The sequence below is a fragment of the Coenobita brevimanus genome, chromosome 97 (assembly GCF_032717465.1).
Source record: "Coenobita brevimanus isolate Jiangsu-jjx chromosome 97, ASM3271746v2, whole genome shotgun sequence".
In the NCBI taxonomy this organism is placed as follows: domain Eukaryota; kingdom Metazoa; phylum Arthropoda; class Malacostraca; order Decapoda; family Coenobitidae; genus Coenobita; species Coenobita brevimanus.
Window position 1 is genome coordinate 15,436,967 of NC_137050.1, and position 26,514 is coordinate 15,463,480.

A 26,514-nucleotide genomic window follows, 5' to 3' on the forward strand; every position below is an offset into this window, starting at 1 on the left:
CCAATTATCCTTCCTACGCCGTCCTTATCATCCCACGGAGATTATGCTAAATTCTTATACCCTCCCAAACTTACTTTCTGATATTTAAAAAATCATCTATTATAAAACTTTTTTCCCTTATATTTTTTATCCTTCCTTCCTGCAGGTAACAAGAGATTTTCACACAGGGTTTGGTGCGAAAGAAGTTTAAACCATTTCCTCTGTGAAAGAAGTTTTGCCCCACTTCTTTTTGCAGTTTCCCCAAGATTAATTTGTATTTTAATATATATTACGGTAAGAGTTTTCAGAATTTTATTTTACCCACATACAATAATGCTGTTTTTCTCAGAGGATACAATACCGTAGTTTTGTCCCGCTGTAGGTACTTTCGCAAAAAGTTACACACTTCTATACCTATCGGTATTTGCGTATAATTCATCCTTTTGAACAATTCACTCTACTGGAAAAGAAGAAGAAAAAAAAACTTATTCTGAGGAGGCAACTATTCCCAAGAGCAGGAGGTGGAAAACTTCGATTCTGTGGAATCCTTTCAGGCTGAGTATTATTGTCACAAGCTTTCAGAACGTACTGGAAATGCCTGAAGCGAACGTTTTAATGTGGCATAAAGCATACCCTAATATGTACTGGAAAACATACTCGTACGCAATACAAAAACTTAAACAAGTTTGATGAAATATATCATTAACGACGACGACGACAATGATGATTTTCCATCGTACTTCTGATGGTACAACTAATGTAAACTCATATAGGCTATGTATCCTCCATTTATACAATTAGCCTGCTATTATATCCAACAAATACAGGATATCAAACAAGTCCTTCACCACCACTGAGTATTGGCAATGTACCATGAAACAATATCAAGAACTAAGATGTTCCCAGACTTCAACAGCATAACCTATCTGACACATCAACATCTAGCTTTCCTACGTTAATGAATCCTTCCTGAATACACTGTTAAATGGAGATGGGCCTCAATTATCATAAGTATCCGTTTTACCACCTTCATATCTCAAGCGTAGACCTACAACAACTGCATTCACTTTACTCTAAATTGGCCTAAAATTGGCGTCTGTCCCTCTTGAAAGCTGAGTTGTAAGAAATGATTAAAATTAGAATGCGATCCTAGTAACGAAGAAGTGCTAAGGAATGGATTTAGAGCCATGCTATTATCTTGTCACTGTCAAGGGAAAATAACCTTCAAAAGGCGAAAATCTTGGCCAAGTAAAAAAAATATATAAATAAAAAATACATGGCTATGAGTAAAATACAACTAATTCTCCTTGCCTTATGCGTCCTGTTCTGAATTAGAACCTTAAAATCCTCAAATATTAACGCTTTCATTATAATGAATCCTGTGGGTGACATGGGAAGGTGGCAGCATATAACTAGGAGACCGCTGGACAACAGGACTGGAGCTGTTAAGCCTAGGCCCAAAGTTGGAAACGTAAAAAGAAAAAAAAAAAAAAAATGTTGCAACAACAATATTCATGTATTTTGCTACCTCCAAGCGAATTTTCTCTGCTCCGGAGAACCATATAGTAGTTAAGGGGCCGCTGAAGATTATATCTAATCCCTCCTGGTCAAAAAGTCACTCCTAAGCTATCGTTAAATAAAGTCGTCTAGAGACAGTAAAAATATAAGAACTATTTATTTTTACCAATCTCTCATTCAGTCTAACATACAGTATATGGTATAATCCTACAAATTTCAATAACGAACGAGGCATTTCAATTATATTCGCAATAATAAAATACCTTAATCAGTGACGCCCTATTTCCAAATTTCCAATTGGAATGAAGTATTGATAGGATCCTTTGTTATTTTTTATAGATTATCGTCTAATTTTTTTATTTTTTAATGTTGGTTTATAAAAATATAAGTAAATAGGGAGTTCCGTTATTATACGTAATACTGCGCATACCTTACATTTTACGGATTATGAAGTGATTTCACTGAATCGCCGAGCACTGTTTTACTTACCTGTATCATGTTTTAATGATATGTTTCCTGTGTGATGTATATTAAGATTTGCTTTATGACTGCACATACCTTCACCATCACAAAGGTCGTGTGATGAACGCTCTTAACGCACGATACCGTACTGTTTTGGCGCACGTTTTACGTGATGCACATTTTAGTTTGCACTTGGTTAGATAGGTTATAATCATTGGGGGGTCTGAGAGGCGAAGCCCCTCCCCCGCTAGGTTTCACCGCTTCCAGATAGGCTTCCACTGCTATTTATGGTTTTAAATTATATACATGTGAGTTTGTTTTGCTGTGCTGACGTCGTGTCCAGTCTGCGGGATAGGCAGTAAACAAGTTATCAGGGGCGTTCAGGCGGCTGTCTGTAATATCACTAAGTAGGTATACTTCCTTTGTTCTCCAACACTTTTTGATCGAAAATCAAATGTTTATCACCTGAGATGTATCTAGTACTAAAATAATTTTCCTTAAGGTAGGTCTATAAAAAAGCTAGAATCCGTGCGTCACTCTTCTTAACATTTAACTTGCAATGTATCATCTGACTGCACATTATCTGATACAAAGGAGTTCATGTAAAAATTTAAATCACCTGACTCGATGACGCCGACGATATGTGTCCAAGGCTTTTATCCCAACTTCCTGGACCACCCTTCTTCAGTCCTTTAGCCTGTCGTCCAAAAGCATCACTCAGCCCTCCCTGTAGCACTGTATCATCAGGAGTCACACACACCACTACTGTTAGATAAAATTTGTTCTTACTTTCCCAGATACTCAGAGACACCTCCGACGATCAACACAACACGCGCGGAGACATTAACAAGCATACCAACCGTTCTGCTGCGTGTTTGGTGACTAAATCATCTACACTAATACTGTATCCTCTTTTTTGTTTCAATCACAGTTGTTTATTTATCATTTATATAAAACTGTTTCAAGCATACATCGACTAAGCCACCAAAAGATTGAATAATAAGAAAACAAAGCATTTCATTGCATTCCAAAATGTTGGTACTTCCGACAAAGCCTTAGAAGTGGATAAACGCAAAAATATTATCTACGTACACGATATTTCTTAAGATACACAAATTTCAACAAAGTTATTGATAAAATATATATATATTATTTACATTATGAGTTCAGAATCTACTTTCTATTATATATACATTAAAATAATACCCTGATTACCTCCACTTTGATTCCTTCATGATTATCGTGTTTCAGTGTTCGCCAGTTTACCCCAAAAACTGTTGACTAGAGGGTTCTAAGAGGGTTAATGGCCTTGCGTAAAGATAAAGTAGTGATAACAAATCTGATGGCAATTTAACAAATTTATTGGCGAAATTAGTTATTAGATTGAGGGAAAGGGAAGGAGAAAGAAAAAAAAAGGAGTGAAAAGTATTGTCGAGGGAAGGAGGGAAATTCAAAGAAAACGGAAATGAGCACAGTCAGTCATTATTCATCAGTACAGCGTGTATTTATTACTACTGACTGATGTTTCAGCTAACACTGGCTCTAGTATAAGTGGTAATATTTTTGCTTCAGAGACACTGGTATGGTCGGAAAGGGAAATGATGATAACAATTAGGAATAAAATGACTACTTTACCTTATTACTTGAAAAGCCCATCTGTTGATGATAATGTAGGTTATTCAAACCATAATATACATGCTAATTTCTATGCATGAAAATGAAAAAAAAAAAAAAATGTTACTAGGCTAAATTTGTGATCGCAGGATTTCCATTTTCGTTATTCATTGATCTGTTTGCCAATTATTTTCGTGTTACCAGGAAACGTTTGTAATGGTTTATAACTATACCAAAAAAGGATAATTATTTACAGAAACAAAATTTTCAAGTAACCGCTATCATTCACATCAATATAAATTGTTTCCGGGCTGTCATGCCGCTTCCTTCTTGCAAATATTTCTTCGTTCGTTCCTGAAAAATATTGTTCTTGCCAGTATTTCAGTTCATGCGTATACGACAGTGTATGTGAGTCTTTGCAGCTAATACAATGATGAGATCGTTCACTGCTCATACGCCTAACAATATACAAATAACAAATCCTTATCTTCCCTTGATAACACGTAAACAAATCGTAAGTGTAGTGTTAATTTGCTTTCCATTTTGTAGTATTTGTCCACCATGACAGGCAGCATCACATGGACGTTATTGCTCTATTCATTTGTTTACTATTACTCTCAGGGCCGCAGCCTAGATGACACTGGAGACCTTGTAGCACCTCTTCCTTAGCGATTTATTTTGCTTACCACACCCTGACACTCATCTGCATATTGCGTAAATCGATTTCATATCGACTTAGTTTGTATCACTAACATACACGAGGATAATGAGGTAAAATGTGGAGAATTAAACGTTGCCAAAGCCCAAAAGCCATTCAAAATACGACCCTCATAATCGCCGTCTTTCCTTACCATTCTTATGATCGGGACAAGTCTCTAGTATTCTATTCCAACTCCAGACAAATATATTCAGCTGAGAGAGAGAGAGAGAGAGAGAGAGAAGCCAGTGTTAATAACGTTTCTATCAAGTCTCTCATAACTGACCTAACTCCAGTATTTTATGCCAGCTAACGCCAGATGATTTTGTTCAGCTGCGAGTGAACATAAAGGGGTGAGACTGCCAATTTTCACCCTCACTGCAAGTTTTCGATCCTAATTTCCACCCTGTTTTTCCCAATTTGTCCACTAATTACCGGATTAAGGCGTCTACGTATTACCCATTAATAGACTGGCTCTATCTGTTCACTCTGGGCATTCATTAACGGCCATAATTACTCCTACGTCATTATTTTTCTTGTTCTTATCTCCAGGTTGAAAGTAATGACAGACCAACGGGACCAATTCCTTATCAGTCACGTTATGAGCCCTATTATCTACCCCGTTATCTCTCCTTTTAACCCCACATACGTCATTATTTTTGCCAATTTGCGTGTTATTCCCCAGGTTGAGGCCAGCGATCGAGACCGCCAGGACCAGTTAGGGCTGCACTACACCCTGAGCGGGGACGGTGTGGACGGATATTCCCCAGAGGACGCCTACTTCACCATAGACCCTCGCACCGGTGACCTAATACAGCAGAGGGTGAGGCGAGGGCTGGGGAGAGGGTGATGATAGGGTAATAAGGGAGCAACGCGAGAGGACAGGGAGGGGGAAGGGTGAGGAGAGGGTGAGAGAATGGTGAAAGCTACGAAGATGATGAAAGGTGAGGAGAAAATGAATGAGAGAAAACTGAGAGGATGGGTCAGATGAAGAGAGGGTGAGGATAAAGTGAAGGGAAGGAGGAGAGAGAGTGAGGATACAGTGAGCGGTGTGGGGAGCTTGAGGGCGCCTACTTCATCACTGAGTCTTGTACCGGAGACGGGGGACCTTGTATAGCAGAGGGTGAGTGAGTGAGAGTGCGGGGTATAAGGAGGAAGGGTGTCAGGCTGCACGGTGTAAGGAGAGAGGTTGGAGAGAGTGAGGAGAGCTTGCAGGAAGGGTGTGTAGAGGGCGAGAAGTAGGTGAGGAGACTGAGTGACGAGAGGATAATATTGGCGAGGAGATTGAGAAGACTGTGCGAAGAGGGAAAAAGGAGTGGCAGTTAGGAGAGGGTGCAAGGGAGAAGAGAGGGAGAATGGGTGAGACATGAGAAAAGGATGAATAGGTGAAGAGATGATGGATGCATGAAAAGCTGAAGTGGTAAGGAAAACTGAGGAGGGGATGGGGAAAAACTGAGAGCAAAGTGTGTCCGGCTAACAGGATGATGAAAGTCAGGGAATAGGAAAAGAGAGAAGGGGAGGAGATGAAGGGGTGGAATGGAGAGTAACAGAGAGTGAGAAAATGAGGAGAGAGTGAATCGGTAAAGAGAGGGTGGATAGATGTGCAGAGCCGTGGGGATGAGGAGAGGGTGAAAGGAAAGTGAACAGAGGATGCAGAGAGCTGAGAAAGTGATGGAGGGTTAGGAGGGAGTGTGGAGAGCTGAGGAGGTGAGGAAGACAAGAGAGCGTGAGGAGAGAGAGAGGAAAGCGAGGGGAGAAGATGATGAGAGGGTAAGTAAGTAGGATTAGAGGCTGAGTTGAAGGTGAGGAGAGGGTGTGAAGAGAGTGAGGAATGAAGTAAATGTGAGGAGAATTAAAGAGAAGGTGAAGAGAAGAGTGAGAGAGTGAGGAGAAGGTAGGAAGCGGGTGAATGGATAAGATCTGGGAATAGGGTGAAGGGGTGGGGGGAGGGTTGGGTGGGTGATGGCTGCTGAGGCGAAGGTGACTAATTAGATCAAGGGAGGGGCGAGGGTGACTAATTAAATCAAGGGTGATTGAACAGGTGTAGAGTAGAGGAAGATGAATACTGAATGAAGTCGGGATGGGGAGAAGGGGGATAGAGGTGAGGGAACAAGGGGTTGAAATGGATGAGAGAGAGAGAGAGAGAGAGCATTAATTCTTTTGGCCACGAGTAAGTCATTTTCATTTTATTCTCATTATCCCCAGACGATGTTATTCAACTTAGGAAAGGCCTCTAACACTAAAGGAGATAATGATCTGTTTCTAGATGGTAGGAGGAGGAATGCAGTTTTGAATGGTGTGTTGCTTGAGGAGGCAGTGTTTTAAGTATTCAGCATCGCCTGTCACTGTAGATGGTGGAATAGATGTAGAGGTGTAGTTTAGAATGAATGAAGTAGGAAAGGTTTTTGGAGGAATGAGGAAAGTGTTTAGATGTCGTTCGCTTAGAATGGATGTAAAGAGAAGGCTGTATGAAGAAGCAGTTGTACTTAATTTACCCTTTTTTTTTTTTCCCCACTTGACAGGCGCTGGACCGAGACCCACCACGAGGGAAGGAGGTGTGGAGGGTGAAGATTCAGGTGAGGGATGGCCAGGATCCTTGGCCTCCCGAGCTGGACCTTATGACAGGGGCCAGGCCCAGGGTACACAGGCATGCAGGGCACCATGAAGATGAGGCTGAGAGGAAAGAAAGAGCATGGAAAAGGAGAATTATACTAACAGAGGGGAAAGAAACGGCGAAGCGAGAAGCAAGAACGGCAGACGTGAGGAAACAGAGGGTGCCCAACAAAGACCCCACACTTCAGACAACTGCAGAGAAGGAAGACAGAAGTAGGAGTTATATGCCCCAGATTCTTGCAGAGGAGAGAGGATCGAGGGTAGATGCTGTAAGGATGCAGAGGGCGGCCGAAAAGGAACCTACACTCTCAACTACAGAGGACGAGGAGGATAAGAGTACCCCAGAAATGCCACGCAATCAGAATGTTGTCATGCCTACTAAGTATATAAAAAAACCCGACGAAACTGACTCTATTAAACGACATACAGATCTAAGTGAAACCCATTCCCCCTCGAATTTCGTTTCGGGGTTGAGAAGAGACGAGGGGGCGCCAGGAGTCCACACGCCGGACGTATTCAGTCACCTACACAAGGGGACAGAATCCGGTGCCTCAGCTGAGCAGGGAAATAGAGGTGCGACTGAGGTGAATAGGCGAGAGGACAGGGAGGAGCATATCGATTCCAAGACAAGTAATAAAGGAAGTGAAAGCAAAGGAACTGAAAGACAAGAAGGACAGGCTAGTGAATCTGAGGTGCAGTATGATCAAAATTCCGCATCTTACCAAAGAAATTTAACCAACAGATTTACGGTGACTGATGAGAATAATTCAAAAGTGAACAAATCCCTGGGTAGAATACGAGTGCTGAATCATAACCAGATCGTGACAGTAAAACATAACGCAATGTCCAATGATCCTGGGGTGAATGAGGGAAATAGGGTAGCCAGTTCACTCCAACCGGTATTAAAATCACGGTTCAGGAGAATTAAGGACCCTCTTTTGTCGAGCCCTGGGCAAATGGTACACAACTCTTCTCTGTTATACACCAGAATTTCTAACACGAATATTACGCCGATATTCAGCAAAAGAAGAAAACATCGGATATCTATCCCGCCTGATTTAAAAGCCAACAGGTCTTTACCTGACATGAAGTATGACTTAGTATCTCATTTAACTCCTAATACTTCAAGTCTGATAGATAACGTGACATTAACAGAATACGAACTGGAAACTAGTTTAAGGAATCTGAAAGAGTTAGCCACCCAGAAATCAAATGAGAAATCAAGGAGGTTGGTCGACGGAGAACAAAGAATATCTGAATCAAAGACTGAAATGCCAGGAAACAGTAATCCAGAAAGCAGTTTACCGTCCCTGGAAGAAAGCAAAGACCTAGACAACATACCAGACACCAACACCACCAGTACCCTCCCACCCCAGGGGCATTCCAGTTCGATCCAGAAAGCCAAGTTACGAGTTCCCAGAGACGTCCCTGCTATTCTCAACAGCCGGTTTTCCCCTGGCGACTACGAAACCGAGAACGGGGACTCTGAAACCGGTCGAGGTAGCTGCGAGGACGTGAGTGTGTTTGGGGGTGAACACTGGAACGCCACCACGGCCAGTCGCGCTGAGTGGCCCGGGGGGAGGGGTCTGGGGAGTCGTGGTGGGAGGGTGCACCTGGTGGAGACGACGGTGACGCTGCTGGTGAAGGACATCAACGACAACCCACCGGTCTTCCCCAACACCACCATGTTCGGCGAGGTGCAGGAGAACGGCCCCATTGGTGAGTACACTATGTTTCTATACGTCATGTTCAGCAATGGAAGAATTACACACACACACACACACACACACACACACACACACACACACACACACACACACACACACACACAAATGAAATACCAATGCCTAATGAGAAGCCACGTTGAACCTAAATGGTTGTAATCCTCAAAATAAGACAGTTTCAGCACATGGGTATAATTCTTTCATTCGAACAATTTCACGGCACTGGAAAGTCAAGACATATTGCTCAGTACTTCCTGATGACTGAGAGTATTATCACCCTAGGCACTGAGGTTTTACAACTAAAATATGGACTTGGATTAGTAAATAGACGGTTGCGTGTAGTATTTGGGGGAAATATTTGTCCAATGTTTTCCCCGTCAGTTACCAATGTATATGTTTTCTGGCTGTGTCCCACCCATAAAATAATACCCACGCATGCAAGGTAAAGTCCCTAAAGTTGTTCCTTCTGAAATTTACTTCCTCATCATCAAATCGCTCCTCTGCCCTTTCCTTCCTTGAAAACTGATGGCAGGTCTCACAACATTCAGCATGCTATCCTTGTAAGTTATGTTATGGAAGCAGCTTACAACCAGAGGTTCTTCCACATGATCAATGGGTACCTGTGGTGTCTGAGCAATCTACTCATCCGTTTCGAAGCAGAGTGACAAAACACTGCATAAACAGTGGGGCAGAAGCTGGAATGGTGCTTCAGTCCACGCGGTCATTTTCCAGGTATTTTCATTACTATATTCCAACACCACAGGCACCCACTTATGGTGCAGAAGGGCCTATGACATCCCTTGTTCAGTTCCCGGGCTAACCGCGAATTTTGGAGCAAAATTTTCCCTAGTCCCTTCGTAACCTAGGAGTGAAAAATAGGGAGCCGGATGCTGCGAATCGTACCGTGAAGGAATGTCTGGGTATTTCCCTTGTTAGTCGGGAGTCACCCATGTGGATAAATTGGGTACGAGAAGAAACAAAAGAGAGAGAGAGCTTCAGTTAATTTTCTTCCCTCAAGTTTTAATCTCTCTCTCTCTCTCTCTCTCTCTCTCTCTCTCTCTCTCTCTCTCTCCATACAGTCCGAAAAATTAGAGAAATAAAAAAACAACCTTGACACTACTAAGGCGTCTTTACATTCTGTTCTTGCCACCAATAGACGATTTCCTTCAGATTCAGATTTTTTTTTTATTTACTTATTTATTTATTTATTGAACTGGTGGGGTTAGACGTTGCCTTCACAAACACCTTTCCTGCAAGAGGTTTCCCTTTAGCAGAAGAAAGAAAATTGAATGGTGGTAGGTTGCATGGAATAAAAATCCCTTTAGGGGTTAAGCTCTTATTATGTTTTAGGAGGGGTTCTGTGCTGTGTGTGTGTGTGTGTGTGTGTGTGTGTGTGTGTGTGTGTGTGTGTGTGTGTGTGTGTGTGTGTGTGTGTGTGTGTGTGTGTGTGTGTGTGTGTACTGTATGTGTGTGTGTGTGTGTGTGTTGGGGGCATAAGAGGATTAGGAGGGCGTGGTGCGGTCGAGGGCAATCGTGTATACAGCATTATTGGCGGCTCCTGCACCATGTTTCTCACTTACCACGCTCATCTAATACCACCACCACTCCCACTGCTTGAGGGCGGGTGGGGGGGGGGACAGGGGAAGGAGAGAGAGAGAGAGAGAGAGAGAGAGAGGGGGGGAGGGGAAGGACGAGTGCTCGAGGAGGGAGGGTTGGGGGAAGGAAATGATGGTGAGGGAGGAGGGAAAGGGGAAGAAAGGGGAACGAAGAGAGCAAAAAGGGAGTGGGAGAAACAAGGAGTGAAATGGAGAGACGTGAAAGAAAGGGAAGGAAAGGAGAGGATGAAGGGATGGGAAAGCGGGAGAAGGAGAGGGGAAAGGTTGGGATGGGGTCGAGGAAGGAAGGGGGAGGGAAGAGCGAATTAGTGAAAGGAAGAGGAGGTCAAGAGAAGGAGGGCGGGAAAAAGGGGAGAGAAGTAGAGGGAAGGAAAGAGGCAGAAGTGAAAAGGGAGTTATATATGCGGGATGCAGAGAATGAGGAAGGAGGGGAGACGTGAAGGGGGATAGAGAGTGCAAGGAATAATGCACCGCCACTTAAGTCATACAATTACACAGGACTTAGGGAAGGGGAGGGATTAGTGATGAACAGCGAATAGCCTCATTAATATATTCCATCTCACTCCGGACTCTTGTAAACCAGCCCAAGTGACGACGTTCACTGGAATCTACGGTAACTCTCATTTCGTTTTCATTTTGCTGCTCTCATTTTAGGTTTTTGTGCATTTGGTCTGAGAGGTAAGAATCTGAGAGAAATTACTCCAAATCGGATCAGATTTGTTTAAGCTAACCTTGCCATGTCGTCTTGACCTTTGTCCTATAATTCTCAATGACCTTTAACCCTTAGCATTCCTTCAAGTCTGGCTAAAAATGGCTTAAAACCGTTCGAAAAAATAATAATTCACAAAGCTCGGTTCTTTACTTATTTACTTACTTATATACTTAAACTCCTTCCCTTACACTCTTACACAGCCATTAACAGTGCGATGCTGGGATGCTTGTCAGTATGTAAGAAATGCCGTAATGAGGGGGAGGAGAGACTGGAAGGGAGATAAAGGTGAAATGAATAATAAGTGAAGAGAGTATTCAGATGCCTTGCAGTATCTAGTTGACTTATGTGTTAAAAAGTTGGCTACCTCAGCGTAATTTCGAGTTATATGCCTAAACTTCGGCTCATAAATACAATGAGAGAGAGAGAGAGAGAGAGAGAGAGAGAGAGAGAGAAGAAGAAGAAGAAGAAGAAGAAGACCACCACCACCACCACCACCACCACCACCAACAACAACAACAACAACAACAACAACTACTACTACTACTACAAGATATGCTGGCGTTACTCTCATATTCCTGGCGTCTTGTGGGGCAGGTACGAAAAAGAAGAAAGAGAAAAAAAAGCCCAAATCAAGTTGTGGAAGACATTAAAAAGTTGGCTTACAGTAATTTGATTTTTTTTGGCACTTCTGGAACTCGTGAGCGTGATGAGAGAGAGAGAGAGAGAGAGAGAGAGAGAGAGAGCGCGGAGTAGAGATTACGGTGTTCCAGCGCCTCTCAGAATCAGGTTGCAGGGGGCAGTAAAAAGCCGACTCACAGTAATTCAAAGTTATTCTGGCACAATTTTACCTTTATGTGCCTCACGCCAATAAAATGTGCCCCTAACTTCCTCGCCGGTCGCTGATGAGTAGGGACGAGGCGCGCAGAAGTAGTAGGGGAAGGAGGGGGGGGGGATGCTGATAAGAGGGGTGTGTGACAGAGATAACGGAAGGAATGTTGATAAAGGAAGACGAGTAACAGGAGAGTAGTTGTGAGTAGATGAAGACACGTAACGGAAGTGATGCTAATAACGGGAGGCAAGGTGATAACGGATGGTACTAAAGGGAGGAATGATGATAAGGGATGGCACTAACGGGATGAATGGTGAAAAGGGATGGTACTAAAGGGAGGAATGGCGATATCGTGCTGAACGCCAATGACGGGAAGAGAAGATACAGGAAAAAAAACAGGCCTTAATAACGGAACGGGATGTTGACAACGGAAGAGAGGCATAAAACAGGCACAGGATAGAAAAAAATATGTCGATAAATGAGACACTATCTAATTACCGGCTGGATGTAAATAATGAGACGCGATGCATTAATGAGAAATAATTAACATGGATGTGATGTAAATAATAAAAGATAAAAAATGGGTCATTATTTTAATCCTATTGTAAGTTGGCGCCTTTTTAAAATTCATTCTTGCTTCTGCCTGGTGTGTGTGTGTGTGTGTGTGTGTGTGTGTGTGTGTGTGTGTGTGTGTGTGTGTGTGTGTGTGTGTGTGTGTGTGTGTGTGTGTGTGTGTGTGTGTGTGTGTGTGTGTGTGTGTGTGTGTGTGTTTAATCAGCCCTGGAAAGACCTTTCGTAGTGAAGAGGTTAATGTAGACTAGGGCTCGTACTCTTACCTGTTAAGGAAGCTCCCAGAGACCTCTTCCTGACCGATTTTTTTTTTTTTTTTTTCATACGGCTGACTAATATCGTTTTTGTACGTTATTTAAGCAGATCATGGTGTTGAAAGAATGATCCAAGTAACACAGAAGAAGACGGAAAGGTGTAATAAGCAAAATAAATCGCTCAGGAAGAGGTGTTAGGGAGCTTCCGTAACCGACGAGAATGCGGGTTTAGATCTATCCCTTCCAGTCTGAATAGCCACCGTCAAGCTGAGGAAAATCGTCTGAAGGCAGCTATAATAATAATAATAATAAAAGCTTTACCATATTAAAAGGGTTATTGGAAAAAGGTAATGTAAATAAAGGGACGGGATGCAATTAATGAGGAAAGGTATTAATAATGAGAAAAAGTGACGAAAAGAAAGTAAATTAACGACAAAGGATTATATTTACACAGCGAAAAATGAAGCAGTTAATTAACAGTGTCATAGTGGAGAGAGAGAGAGAGAGAGAGAGACAGACTGGTAAACAGTGAAAAGTGGCGTAATAACAAGAAAGAGGTAAAGAGGTAAAAATTATTGTAAAACAAAAGAACACATGTCATTACCTCCTGTCATATGTGCCAGAAATTCAAGCTATGTTTTGCGAAGACCATTACATTCACTTCATTAGTCCAAACAAAAGAACTATATAAAATATCCTCTGTATTAGTTCACGATTATTTCCTACAACCTGGATGCTGATGAATGAGAGCATTGTATTTTTTAAAGAGGTGTTTTATTGTTATCTGAGCGGAAGGACTGACAGACAAAAAGATGAACGAAAACAGACAAGCAGAGAATAGGACAGAGACAGAACGTGGTGCTAACAGAACAAATGTTAACTGTAAATTTCATTGAGATATTTTCCTCAGGTAAATTCAGAATACTATTATTTTTTTTTTTTAGAATCTTAATTTTTTAAAGACTTTGAACAGTCTGCATTTTGTATGGCCTAAGGTTAAGATCTCTGTTGAGTAAAGTATGCGAGCAACACTTGTTCTGCTGACATAACATTGCGATGAATGTAATAGACTGTTTTCTTAGGACTTCGTGCTGTCTGTGCAGCAATAGTTGTAATTATATTAATTTCTCACTTGCAGTTGATGTAGGTGTTTTGGCGCACAGTTCAAATAAGCAATGAGACAAGAGTGCTACGACATATAACTCTTTTGACGTCCTACTTTCCTTCAGTAGCCTACCTCTCTTAGTGCCAATAACACGACCATCATGTATATCTATAAACAGTCACGTGTAACATAAAGATAAGAATACTCAGAGTTGCAAGATGTAACCCACAACAACAGTACGAACAGCAAAGACAAATAACATACACCATAACAAACACAGCATCACGACAAGCAAGTTGCAAAAACCTGTGGTGGGGTATAGGGCAGTGAGCCCCACCAGGATTAGCAATTAGTGTAATTTAGAGGAGCCTGGGGGGTGATGGGTAATGAGATGCTGATTTATGTATACCCTGTGTGTGTGTGTGTGTGTGTGTGTGTGTGTGTGTGTGTGTGTGTGTGTGTGTGTGTGATTTGGATAAGTTCGGGGTTATGGATCACAAGTTGATAATGTATGTTTTGTACAGTACATAAGAACGGATATGTGGGTACTATGTATGTGAGTATATGTGTCTGTGTGTGAGTGTATATGTCCTAGAGTTTGTAAGTCAGTGTTTCTATGAATATGTATGACAGTACGAATGTGAATTAGACAAGTCTAAGTGTTTGTGCATGTACAGTATGAAAATCCACATTACTGCAGCATAAATAAACATGTACATGGACCTAAATATGAACCTGTTTGTATGGATGTGTATGTCAGTGTTGAGCATATGACCTAATTACCGTCGCAGCCAAAATGAGTGACAATATTGATGTGTGTATATTTTTTTCAGCGCTTTTCGGGGCAAAGGGCAAACATAATGGCTTTAAATTCATTCCCAATTGCAAAAACAAATTTATACTCAATTATGCAATATTGCTAGTTGAACAAGCTAATTTGGGTTAACTTTCTTTTTATTATTATGGTATGTAGTATGCAAAAGAGGTTTTTGTTCCACAATGTTCTTCAGCAAATTAAAAAAAAAAAAAAAAAAATCCTCCGTCTGTTGCCAAACTTGTTCCAATTTTATGCACATTTTATATCATGGGTTCATACTTTAAGTCGTTTGTCCTTAAGTAGGTGTATAGTCTGTTCTTAAGTAAATTGTTTATGCATCACGTTGTCCTTATTCATATAACTGTCTTCCAGCAATACAGTATAAGAAATTTACCTTCGTCTAAGTCATTCATATGTAACTGCACGAGATTTCTACTTCCGTCGCCTGTTTCATGTTTAAGAAGATCGTAAGTACTTTATTCACGAATAGTTCACAACTAATAATTTTTTTATTCAGTAGGATGACGCCTTCTTGTATTTTACTTTTGCTAGTGCAAGAAGATTTTTTTTTTTTTACCTACGATGAAAATCACGTAAACACTCGGTCAAAAACAATATCCACAAACTAGTTCAAAACAATGGCATCTTTTGTCTTTCTTGAGACCACTATTGTATTTTGTTTACTTGTTAGACACTCTGTAGAATGGGTCACAACCAGTATGATGACGTCTTTTACATTACTTCCCTTTTTCGACTACTGCCAGACGATATTATTCCACTTAGGAAAGCTCCATCTAGCTGAAGCGGCTAACCCTTTCACTACGATCATGCATTTATTTCAATCTTGCTACCGACTGACAATTACAGTATGTTCAGCAGATGAGAGACGCCTGGCAATGAAGGGATCCATGTAATTCTGGCAGCGGTGTTATCGTTGGCGTAGGAGGCTCCCTGGTACCTATTTCTTACCCCTTCATTGCTGCATACGGCACAAAATTCTCTCTCTCTCTCTCTCATTCTCTTATGTTATCTATGCAACTGCTGTAGCTAAATATACAACATTAGGGTGATATTAACTAAGAAAAAAGTGCAAGAAACCCTAATTAAATTACACCTTGATTACAGTGACACATTATTTTTTTTTTTTTTTTTTTTTTTTTTTTTTTTGCGTCAGATATTCTTCCTCGGTTCAGGTGAGACGCCTTTCTGTGAAGGTGCTTGAAATATCCTCCATTAAACCCCGTCAGCACGATGATTTTTTATACTGTATTCTTATAGACGATTTTACTCGGCTCAGGTGATGCGTCTGGGGAGAATACATGCTAGACTACTAAAATACATACAAATAACAGGGTGTTTTAATATGATGCTAACACTTAAATGGAAAATATTTTTAACATTTTTGCTTTCCGGTTGTCTGAGCTCGTCCACGAATGTACTAATAATGATGGCAAAGGCTTTAAAGCTATGAACGTATATCTGTCAACATCTCATGTATTTTCAGTTCTGTTCCAGTGAATGTTAGTTTTATGTGGTAATATCTTTCTGAAGCACCATGTAGAATACTTACTGGAATACGGGCCTGTGCGTCTCCTTAAATGGGCAGGTCTCAGGGCAGGGTAGCTTTAAATCCATTCATTCTGCCGCGGTAGACGCAATTCCTTGGAACTTTGGTAATTTCTTCCTACCGTCTTTCTTTTCACCAAAATTTTCTCCCCGCCTTCACCTGTAAGGCCCCGCTGATCAAAAGGTAATTTTCTCCTCTAATACTACGTTAATCCTGGCTATCTACCTCTGATCAGTCTTTCTGGCTTGTCTCCTCTCTTTTTTCCCAACTATTCTCTTTTCTTCTCTCTTTATTTACATATCTTTATTTTCTATCGCTTCTCGTTTCTCTCTCGCATCTCATTCTTCTCTTTTCTGTTTCTAATCTAACTATCTCCTTCCCTGACTCTTTCCTTCTCATATATTTTTTTTTTTCTCATCTTAAATCAATATCTACCTCTTCTATATCTTGGTGTGTTCTCCTCTCTTCTTACTTTCTTAATCTTTACCTCTTCTCTCTCTCTCTCTCTCAGCCATTCTCCGATTCCCGTACTCTCTCTTCTGTGCCCCTGTTTCCTCCCTCTCTTTTTCCTTGTTCTTCTCTTTACCACTGGTCTTCCCGCCTTTTCCTGCTTTCTTCTCTCGCATCCTCTGTATCATTCCTCTTCTTGTCTTTTACTTTTAACTGCGGCCGTCTTCCTTTCTTCTGTTTACCATCTCCCTTCCCATCAGTTTCTCTTCGCTACTTTCCATCGTTTTTATCAATTTCCTTTCCGTTGATTGCGTCCTTAATCCCCTCAGTCCGATGGCATACTTTTCACGTGGGTACCATCGGACGATTCTATGCAGCTTGAGGGAGATGTCTTGTAGGGAAAGGGGATTAATGAAGGCTATATCTAACCTCTCCATTAATTCCCCAAGCTGAATAAAATCGTCTGGAGGTTGCAAAAACATAATGAAAAACACGCCATAGTACTGAAGACGTTAACACCTCCTTTCCAATCCTCCAGCTTCACCTGTTCGTTCTCTGTCCTTTCCTTACGTCTTCCGCCTCTCTGGCCTAATAACTAATGCAATCTTCAGCGGCTCTTCCCTGCTTGAGGTACACTTGAGCATGACTGACGTAAGCACCTTTGGCCTTTATTCCCTGGCTTAAACGGGAAAATATATAAAAGAGATAATAGTAGGGTCATTTTCATTTCATGTTTAGCAGCTTCATATTCAGCATTACTTATACGGTAACTATGAAATGACTTTAAGGTATGTCATTTCCTTTGTTTCTGCTGGTTTTTCTGTGTAGTCCATAGCCAGAGGGTCAGTCACTGGGGCGTGAGAGAGCTTTCTGCCAATCCTAAATTTGTGTAATATAGAAAAGAGGAAACTTGTGCTTTTCACATTAACAGTGTGTAATATTATGTGAGGACGCACAACTCTCTCTCTCTCTCTCTCTCTCTCTCTCTCTCTCTCTCTCTCTCTCCTAACTTCCTTATCCTTTCCCTTTATCACTGTCCTTATAGCCTTGTTTTCCTCCTCCTCTTCCCCTACCCTCCTCACGCTCTCATATCCATTTATCCTTTCCCTTTCCCTCCCTGTCTGTCTGTCTCCTTCTCAGACCGGCTTGTCACTGGAGACGAAATACAATGACACTAATACTGATGAAAGTATTTCAGTTTTCTAATGCCAGATATTTCAACCAATGAGATCTTTAAAAAAAAGAAAAAAGGAAAAAAGAAAAAAAGAATCTCATCAGTTAGAGGGGTAAAAATTATTTCGACTGAATGAGGCCAACACCATTTTTTTTTTTTTTTTTCAATTCAGAGGTATTTCAGCCATCAAAGGACCGTAAGCCATTTGAGTCGCCCTTTCGATGCCATGGACGACAGTTGTTCTTTTATCCAGGAAGGTTTCAAACAATGTTCTTCATCTTAGAGAACTCTTAGCTATCAGAGGATTATCGTTTCTCATTAACCTGGCTATATTTAAAATTTATTAATCTGTCAGTAATCGGAGATTATTTAGCAATATTAATTAAATACATCAGTAATGACCGCAAATGAAGCTCGGTCATAAGCAAATGTGAAATGAGACACTGTAGCAGCGCCAATATATAATACGCCGTGGTGACGGGGTAAATACTGTCTTACCATTCCAGTCATGCCATTACTAATCGATAATGAAGTCCACTGATGCACCAGTGGAAAGATATGCTCCTAAATAATGCAACAAAATTGTGTATAAAAAAAGTCACCTTGGTGCTGGGGTTAACTCTCGCGGTCGGGATAACTAGCAATCTATTCCAGTCAACACCGGACGATTTTATTAAGCTGAAAGTGGGTCACATGAGCCTGATAATGTTAATGTTTGCCACAATATATCAGTACTAATCGGAACTGAGCCCACTAATACATAAGTGGGATGCCAAAAATATTGTAACACAAATAAAAGAACACAGCACAGCGTGCGAAATTGCAAGAGTAAAATTTAAAGCGCCATAATTTCGGGTCAGACCAAACACTTTGAAGTGCATTTAGCAAAAAGCCTTGCCCATATTTTGCTCAATTTTCAGACCAAATTGACAGCTTGCGCACGGCTGCTAGCATTTTTGCATTTTAAGTGATTAGTTAACCATTAACTATTTGTTCATTACAGGACGGACGCACCTCAGTTTTACAGCAAAAATATTATGCTTCACAATGGACCGCAGGGTGGCCAGTCATCTGAGGTATAATATTATCAAATTTATGTCGGTCATTTATAACACAATGGCGCTCATTAATTGTGCATTTATAAACGAGGCAGCGTGTCCCGGATTTAAAGCATGTACATTAAGTCAGGTTTATGTATACAGGTTCGGTCTCCGCCGCCATAATGTACGTAATGAGAGTCTAGGATTCGCCCTGGCATAATTCTAGCTCAGTTCGTTTACTACGATGATATCGTACCTAATTTTATACTTTTTAATCAAAGAAACCAAAAAAAACAAAAATGTCACATTCAAAATCCCTACATTTTGTGGTGCCAAGATACACTGTGTTTATAAGTTTGGAAGTCACAGGTAGTAGGAAAGACAGACTGAGGAAGACAGTTCCAGAGTTAACCAGTTGAGTGTATGAGACAGTGAGAGTATCGGTTACATCTTTCATTACAGCAGAGCTGAAGGCACCAACCGGAGTGGCAACCTTGCCATTTACATACCAGGGTTAGAAATTTGAGATGCGATGAAAGTATTTCGATTCCGTGGTGCCAGCAGAGGGAGCTGAATGGCCATTTATCTTTAAACATTTTGGACTACGTTATCCTAGCCACGGGCCCTTACACTCCGAGGCGAGTCATATGGAACTGGCTTATTATTTACACAAATAGTCTATCTCTCGGACCGCAGAAAGTTTCCCTTCACTAAATGAAATCGTTTGAAATCATGTGGAATAAAATATTGAAATGGTCACATAGCCGCGAAAGGGTTAATGTATACATCATTCTGGTAGGATTGCATGGCAAGTGAAATCAAGGAACAGAGTATCTAAACAATTTTCAATAGGACTGAGGTGAGGAGATTGTCCTATGCTATGTCTTGTTCTGGTTAACAGCTTACACACACACACACACACACACACACAATTAAGGCAATCTGTAAGAATAAAACAGTGTCATGCCTCAGTTCTTACACGTAACACCATTGAACAGACCAACACCTGGACCGACACAGACGTATGGCAAACACAGAAAATACATATGCAACACCCGCTTTGATTTACATTTTCAAGCACTGGACAAAGAACTTTGACCTACCATTACTGTATGTCCCATTTCAATTACCCTATATTATATGACGTCCACGGAGCCAGAAAGGCGAATCAACCAAAAGCGAGTGATGGGATGCCTGTCATGATTTTTTTTTTTTTTTTTACTTATTTATTGCTTTGAGTTGGAAAGGAGGATTGGATGACGGTGAATGATGATGAATGATTTATTGTTTTGCTGCAGTTGGTCAAAAGGGACAGAAGATTAAATACACTGTACATCGATTCCAAAAGCTGATTCGTCCCTCTGAATCCAGGGGCATCATGTTATGTCACTCATTACGTTAAAATAATTTGCCATCAACCTGAGCATTCCATTACAAACGACAGACACGCAGAAATATATGGAAAAATTATGATCAGATCAAATTTCGCCTAATACAGCAGTCTCGAAACTAGTATATTTTTTTTTTATTCTTACTACCGCCAATTCATTTCAGAAAGCTTAGGGCATTTTTTTTTTCTGAGCTGGAAGGATTAACCTCTGCACTATTAAGGAGCTTATCTAAACTGAATAAAAGAGTCTGTTTGAATCCTGACTGAATAAAAAAAGTCGTTGTGATGAAGTGTACTATCCATTACCTCTGTGTACTTTCTGTCTCTGCCTTTTCTGCTCTTCCCTATACCACTTTTGTACTCTGGCCAACCCTTTCAAAATGCTGCCTTTACTTTTACCACCAGACGATTTCATCTAGCTTTGGAAAGCCCCTTCGTAGTTAACAGGATAGAAATTATTTACAACAGTCCCTTCAGTGCGATCCCGACTTTACTGTATTCATATTATCGCCTGACGATTGTTATTCACTTGCATTGACTAAAATTGCTCCAATGTGTCCATTTCTACCCTGCCCTGCGCTCCTGCCCCACTTCAGTTGTCTGCTCTGTCTTACCGTGCCCTGCCTGGTGTGTCCTGTCCTGCTTTATATTTCACTGCCCTCCCTCCCTTACCCTATCCTGATCTGATGTGTCCTCTCATCAACTGACTTGCTTTGTCTACCCGCCTTGTTCTACCTCTACCCTGTCCTGTTCTGCCTACCCTGTCCTGCACTGCCTACCCTGCCCTGCTCTGCCTATCCCATCCTGCTCTGCCTATCCGACCCTGCTCTGCCTATCCCACATTGCCTATCCAACTCTGCTCTGCCTACCCTGCCCCGCCCTGCCCTACCTTATCCCGCCTTTTCCTTCTGTACTTAGTTTTATCTTACCTTACCTAGTCTTGCCTCAGCTCAGTCCCTCGCTACAAGCCACCGGAAAAGCACATTTGATGACAACGAACGCATTTTAGGATTTCACTGCTGTTATCGCCAGGAAGTTTAAACCAGGAAAGTGAAAGTCCCTGAAGTGAAAGCCCTTGAAAGCCAGCCGATTAAAGTCTGTCAGGATCAACAAGTATACAAACAAGAGCTACAACATAAGCCATCAATGTGGCAGCCATTACACAACTATATTCTGCAGAGGAACACCAGAACACATAAAAGGCTGAAGAGAATCCTTTAATGTAAGTAGCCAAGTCGCCCCGTAACTCCGACTCTCCTGCTAACTCCATTGCACCCCAGGGAAGAGTGATCTGTTACACCTAGCCTTTTTTTTTCTTTTTAACCCGGAATTACAGATGGAGCGGTGATACAGAAAGCAGACACCGAATTATCTACCCCACCTATCTACTCCTACTCTCTCGGCTTGGTTCGTTAGAGTACCCCGGTGAAAAATAGTAGACTGGACAAAAGTGTGACAAAAGGAAGGGCGTGTAAAAATGGTTTGTTGCAGAGGGTGAGTGAAAGTGAGTGAAAATGGGTGTGAGCGTGGCTTGGGTTCGGGAGTACCTAGGAACACAGGGCTTGGGGTATTGTTATATTGTTACTGGCTTTGGGACTTTGTGTGTGTGTGTGTGTGTGTGTGTGTGTGTGTGTGTGTGTGTGTGTGTGTGTGTGTGTGTGTGTGTGTGTGTGTGTGTGTGTGTGTGTGTGTGTGTGTGTGTGTGTGTGTGTGTGTGTGTGTGTGTGTGTGTGTGTGTGTGACTGAGAGAGAGAGAGAGAGAGAGAGAGAGAGAGAGAGAGAGAGAGAGAGAGAGAGAGAGAGAGAGAGAGAGAAGCATATCAAACCACCTTCGATATGATCAGATATACACAAAAACATATACGAAAGTTATATTTACGCAAAGAGCAGATATGTAAACGTAAACGTAATGCAGTATGCGTTATGCGTTATGTATTTATATAAAGACAGAAAAGCACAGTACAGATTGAATGTCCCCCCCCACACACTCACGCACGCAAAGACACACACACACACACACACACACACACACACACACACACACACACACACACACACCACAATCTCACACAGGACAATATAAGCAGGAACATTGGCAGTGATGGAAGCTACAAGACGGCATCGGGAAAACACATCTGGCCAGGGACACAGCCGCGGAGGGGTATTCGGACGAGAGTGGATGAGTGTGGAGAGGCGTGGAGGGATGTGGAGGGGTGCTGAGTAGCGGGCGGGAGGTTGCGGAGAGGTGTGGAGAGATGTGGAAGGGCGAAGAGAGGTGTATTAAAGGAGTAGGGGGGATCTGTGTATGAAAAATGTTGAGGAGTGTGTGGAGGGGCATGGTGGGGTGTGCGAAAGGGGTCGAGAGGATATTGAGATATATGGATGGTATAAGAGAGATGTGTGGAGGGGCGTGTGGTGAGCGTAGATGGTGTGAGAAGAGTAGTAAATGTGTGTGTGTGTGTATGTATGTGTGTGTGAGAGGAGGAGTCGTGAAGGGGTGTGTGGTGAGGTGTGAAGAGGTGCAGAAAATGTGAGAAATATAGTAGCTGTGTGAAGGCATGCAGAGGGTGTGAGCGTTGTGATGTAGGCGGTGTGTGTGTGTGTGTGTGTGTGTGTGTGTGTGTGTGTGTGTGTGTGTGTGTGTGTGTGTGTGTGTGTGTGTGTGTGTGTGTGTGTGTGTGTGTGTGTGAGGAGGGGACGTGGAGAATAGTGGGTGGAAGACATGAAAGAGGATGAAAGACTGCTGAGATGCATGGAGAGGATGAATGGGGACGCGAAGAGGATGTGAAGCGTGACATGGGGACTGGAAGTGTGTGTGGAAGGGGCTGGAAGACTTGGAGAAGGTGTGGGGAGAATGCAGCTGGGGTTTTCTGAGTTGTGGAGGTATGCAGGGATTGTATATATTGGGAATGGAGGGGTGAGGATAGTATCTGGTGGACTGGGGGAAAAGGAGAAGGAAGGAGAGAGTGGAAGACCGGAGGGAAGGAAGGAAGAAATGAGGGAGAAGAAGGATGACACGGGAGAAGAGAGAAAGAAAGGGAAGGAGGAACTGAAAGGAGAGAGAGAGAGAGAGAGAGAGAGAGAGGAAAAGGGATATAAAGTGAAGACAGGATAGAAGGAGTAAGTTAGGGAAGAAAGGAAAGAGACACGAAGGGTGAGGGGAAGAATATAGAAAATGAAGAAAGGAAAGGGGGAGACAGGTAAAGAAGGAACGAGAGAGGTAAGGAAGGAAGGAGAGAGTAAAAGAGAGAAAAATAGACGGAAAGAGGAAGGAAAAGAATTCAAACTTAAAAATGACAAAAGGGATTATGTATAGAGGTATGGAAAAGACTGGGGACGAGAGGAAAGACAGGAAAAATGTGACAGAAAATTGTAAGAGATGAGAAAGTGAGACGTGAGTCATGGAGGAAGATAAGGGGGGAAGGAGAAGCATACAGGGATAGAAGAAGAACTTGATGATGTAGAAGGGAGATAAGAAAGAGGAAGAACGAAGAAGAAAAAGAGAGACAGGAAGAAAATGCAATGGGGATGACGAGAGAGAGAGAGAGAGAGAGAGAGAGAGAGAGAGAGGAAAGGGCGCCAGTGAGCCAGTCAAAGGAAGGAGGGAATGGATTTTTCTTAATACAAGGACGAAGCGAAAACGGGAAGGCCGAATTCTGATACTGTGTTGCTGAGTCGGCCGTCTGTCAAGGCCGAGGGGAAGGCAGGACGCGAAATGACTTATGCAAAAATCTGCCGGTTTTGTGGGACGAGTGTTGCGGGAAGCGAGGTATGGAAGCGTTCATAAATCCGATAAAATTTTGGGGAGAGAATTTTGAGAGGGTTGAAATCAGATAAATAAAATATCTTCTTCAACTTTTGTCCTCAGAGTTTTAATCCCTTCACCACCACGACGTACTGGGACAGTTTTTTCTGGCTCCCTTAGACGATTTTATTCAGCTCAGGGGAGATTTCTTCTATTCGAAGGGTTTGATACAGCCTTCGTTAACGCATTCAGTAAGAGAGACATTTCGTAAGCTGAATAGAATTGACTGGATATATCAAGAATGAACAAAAATAAACAGCGGTATCTGGTTCGAGGGGAAAATATTAGCGAAACCTAGCCAGTCTTATCTGAACTAACGCGTGTCTTGCAAGGTTCGATTTTTCAATCTATGTCTTCACCAAACTTGAGGAGGATACCTGACTTTGGCCTTTGGTTCCTTCTTCTTTGCATTTAAAAAAAAAAACTCCCTGATTGCATACATAAAAACCCCCTACAGCACAATGCCATAATATTTACAGAATCTTGTCAACCCAGGACGATTTTATATACCGAAGGGGAGAGTTACTGGAGGGGTGAGTTTCATGAGAGATATTGCAGAATCTGTGTATACTCATTGCACGTTGTATGTAAAATTCGTTCATTTACCAGAATTATCGATCTGTTTATCAATCCATCTATCCATCTCTTTATACATGTATCTGTTTATCTATCTATCTATCTGTTTCTGTATCTATCTTCTATCTAGTTATCCATCCATTCCTCTGTCTAGCTGGTTACCCATCCATCCATCGATCTGTGTGTGTATGTGTGTATCTATGTATCTGTCTATCTATATCTGTCTGTCTGTCTGCCTGTCTCTCTGTCACTGGATGCACACCAACACCCACAGACCGGCCACACAAAAATAACAATTGTGAGAGTCAACGACCACATAGATGCGACGGAAACAGAGTTTATTGTATCAGGTCACAGCATGCCCAACACACACACACACATACACACAGCTACCCCAGCACCCACGCCACCAAACACACACACACACACATACACACAGCTACCCCAGCACCCACGCCACCAAACACACACACACACACACACACACACACACACACACACACACACACACACACACTAAAAACTACTCAAGCAAATGTCAATAACAACATCTACAACAACTTACCATCAACAGCAAATACAAGTAACACATCACACATCATCCACCCAGCACTTAACCCTTTCAGTCCGTGGCTTTTTATATTTGTGTTTCCTTCGAGCAGACGATTTCGTTGAACTGCCCCGAAATGTGTCTTAACTAGATATAAATTGTCTAGAGGTGGCAAGAAAAAATTCAGATAAGACACCATCGCACTGAAAAGAACAGCCATGGCCCAAAGTTTGTCTGAAAGAGAAAAAAATGCAAATACAAATTTTTCTAGACAATGGCTATAGCTAGATTATACCCTGCGCACCACCTGCCTCTAATCTTATTCAAACACAGACACTGGATAGTACAATGGACATTTGTTTCACGCACACCATACTTCACATACTGTCACACTGCTCTGAAGCATTAAAAAAGCCTAAACTGCAGCACAACACCACAAAAACGATTATATTCAACTACAGTCACCGCCAAGTGCCCGTTGACTTAAACTGAACATTCTCTAACTTAACAATCAAAGCTCGGAAATTCTTAACTGCATCCCTCACGCGATACTTCCGATAATTTCTAAATCATAAAAGCAAACTCTTTGAAAAAGCATTAAAAAAATTCAAAATATCTCTCCTAATCTTTCCCATACCACTCTCACTCAAAGAATTATAAGCGGGTCAACGGAAGAAAAAGTTAGCTCTGACCGCCCTGTGAAGTTCTCGACTCTATTCAGCACACCACGCAAACACCAGAAGCCTTAAGAATATTCCTTTAAGTCTCCCTCACACAAAATCAAGTTATGGGTGGGAAAAGGGCGCTAGAACCCTTTAGATTATATTATCCCTGAATCTCCCTCCCACAATCACAAGTTATGGTTGGGTCAATGGGAAAAGTTATCCTCAGATGCACGCTGCTTATCATTCAGCTATGTGAAGTTCCGGACTCCGTTCTACTCAGTATTCCTTCCACAAGCACCAGAAACCCTCAGATTATCTCTTTAAATCTTCGTAACATTACCTTCTCACAAACACGAGTAGCTAATATACGAGTCAAGAAAAGAAAGAGTTACACCTGATTTCACCCAACTTTTCATGCAGGCTTACAATACTCGCGGCTGCATCCCACACACCACATAAGCAACAGAAAATTTAAAATATCCCTTCCCCTAAATCTGCCTCACTTCAAGCCAAAACGGGATGTAAGAGGGTCAAGAGGGAAAGTTAGTTTAGACTTCGCCCTACTTACCATTAATGCCTGTGAAATTCCCAACTCCATCCCATAGACCATCCATCCACACCACCCAAGCACCAGAAAACCTAAAAATATCCTCCCTAAGTCCGCGTTACACAATCCCCACACAAACACGAGCCGTAAGTGGGTCAAGAGGAAAAAGTTATCCTGGAAACTCTTTGGGTCACTTTGGTGGACTCGAGGACTGGGGAGGAGTTGGTTGTTGTTCCAAGG

General features: G+C 41.9%; 1 protein-coding gene across 1 annotated transcript in view; it reads left to right on the forward strand.

Moving 5' to 3' along the window:
- The first annotated feature begins 8,533 nt into the window (after positions 1–8,533).
- LOC145413732 (neural-cadherin-like) overlaps positions 8,534–26,514 on the forward strand; it is a 301,380-nt gene continuing 283,399 nt past the window's right edge. The window contains exon 1 of the mRNA XM_080283387.1: positions 8,534–8,602. Coding sequence (XP_080139513.1) covers positions 8,569–8,602 — 34 coding nt within the window. The 5' untranslated portion in view covers positions 8,534–8,568. The remainder of the gene's footprint in view (positions 8,603–26,514) is intronic.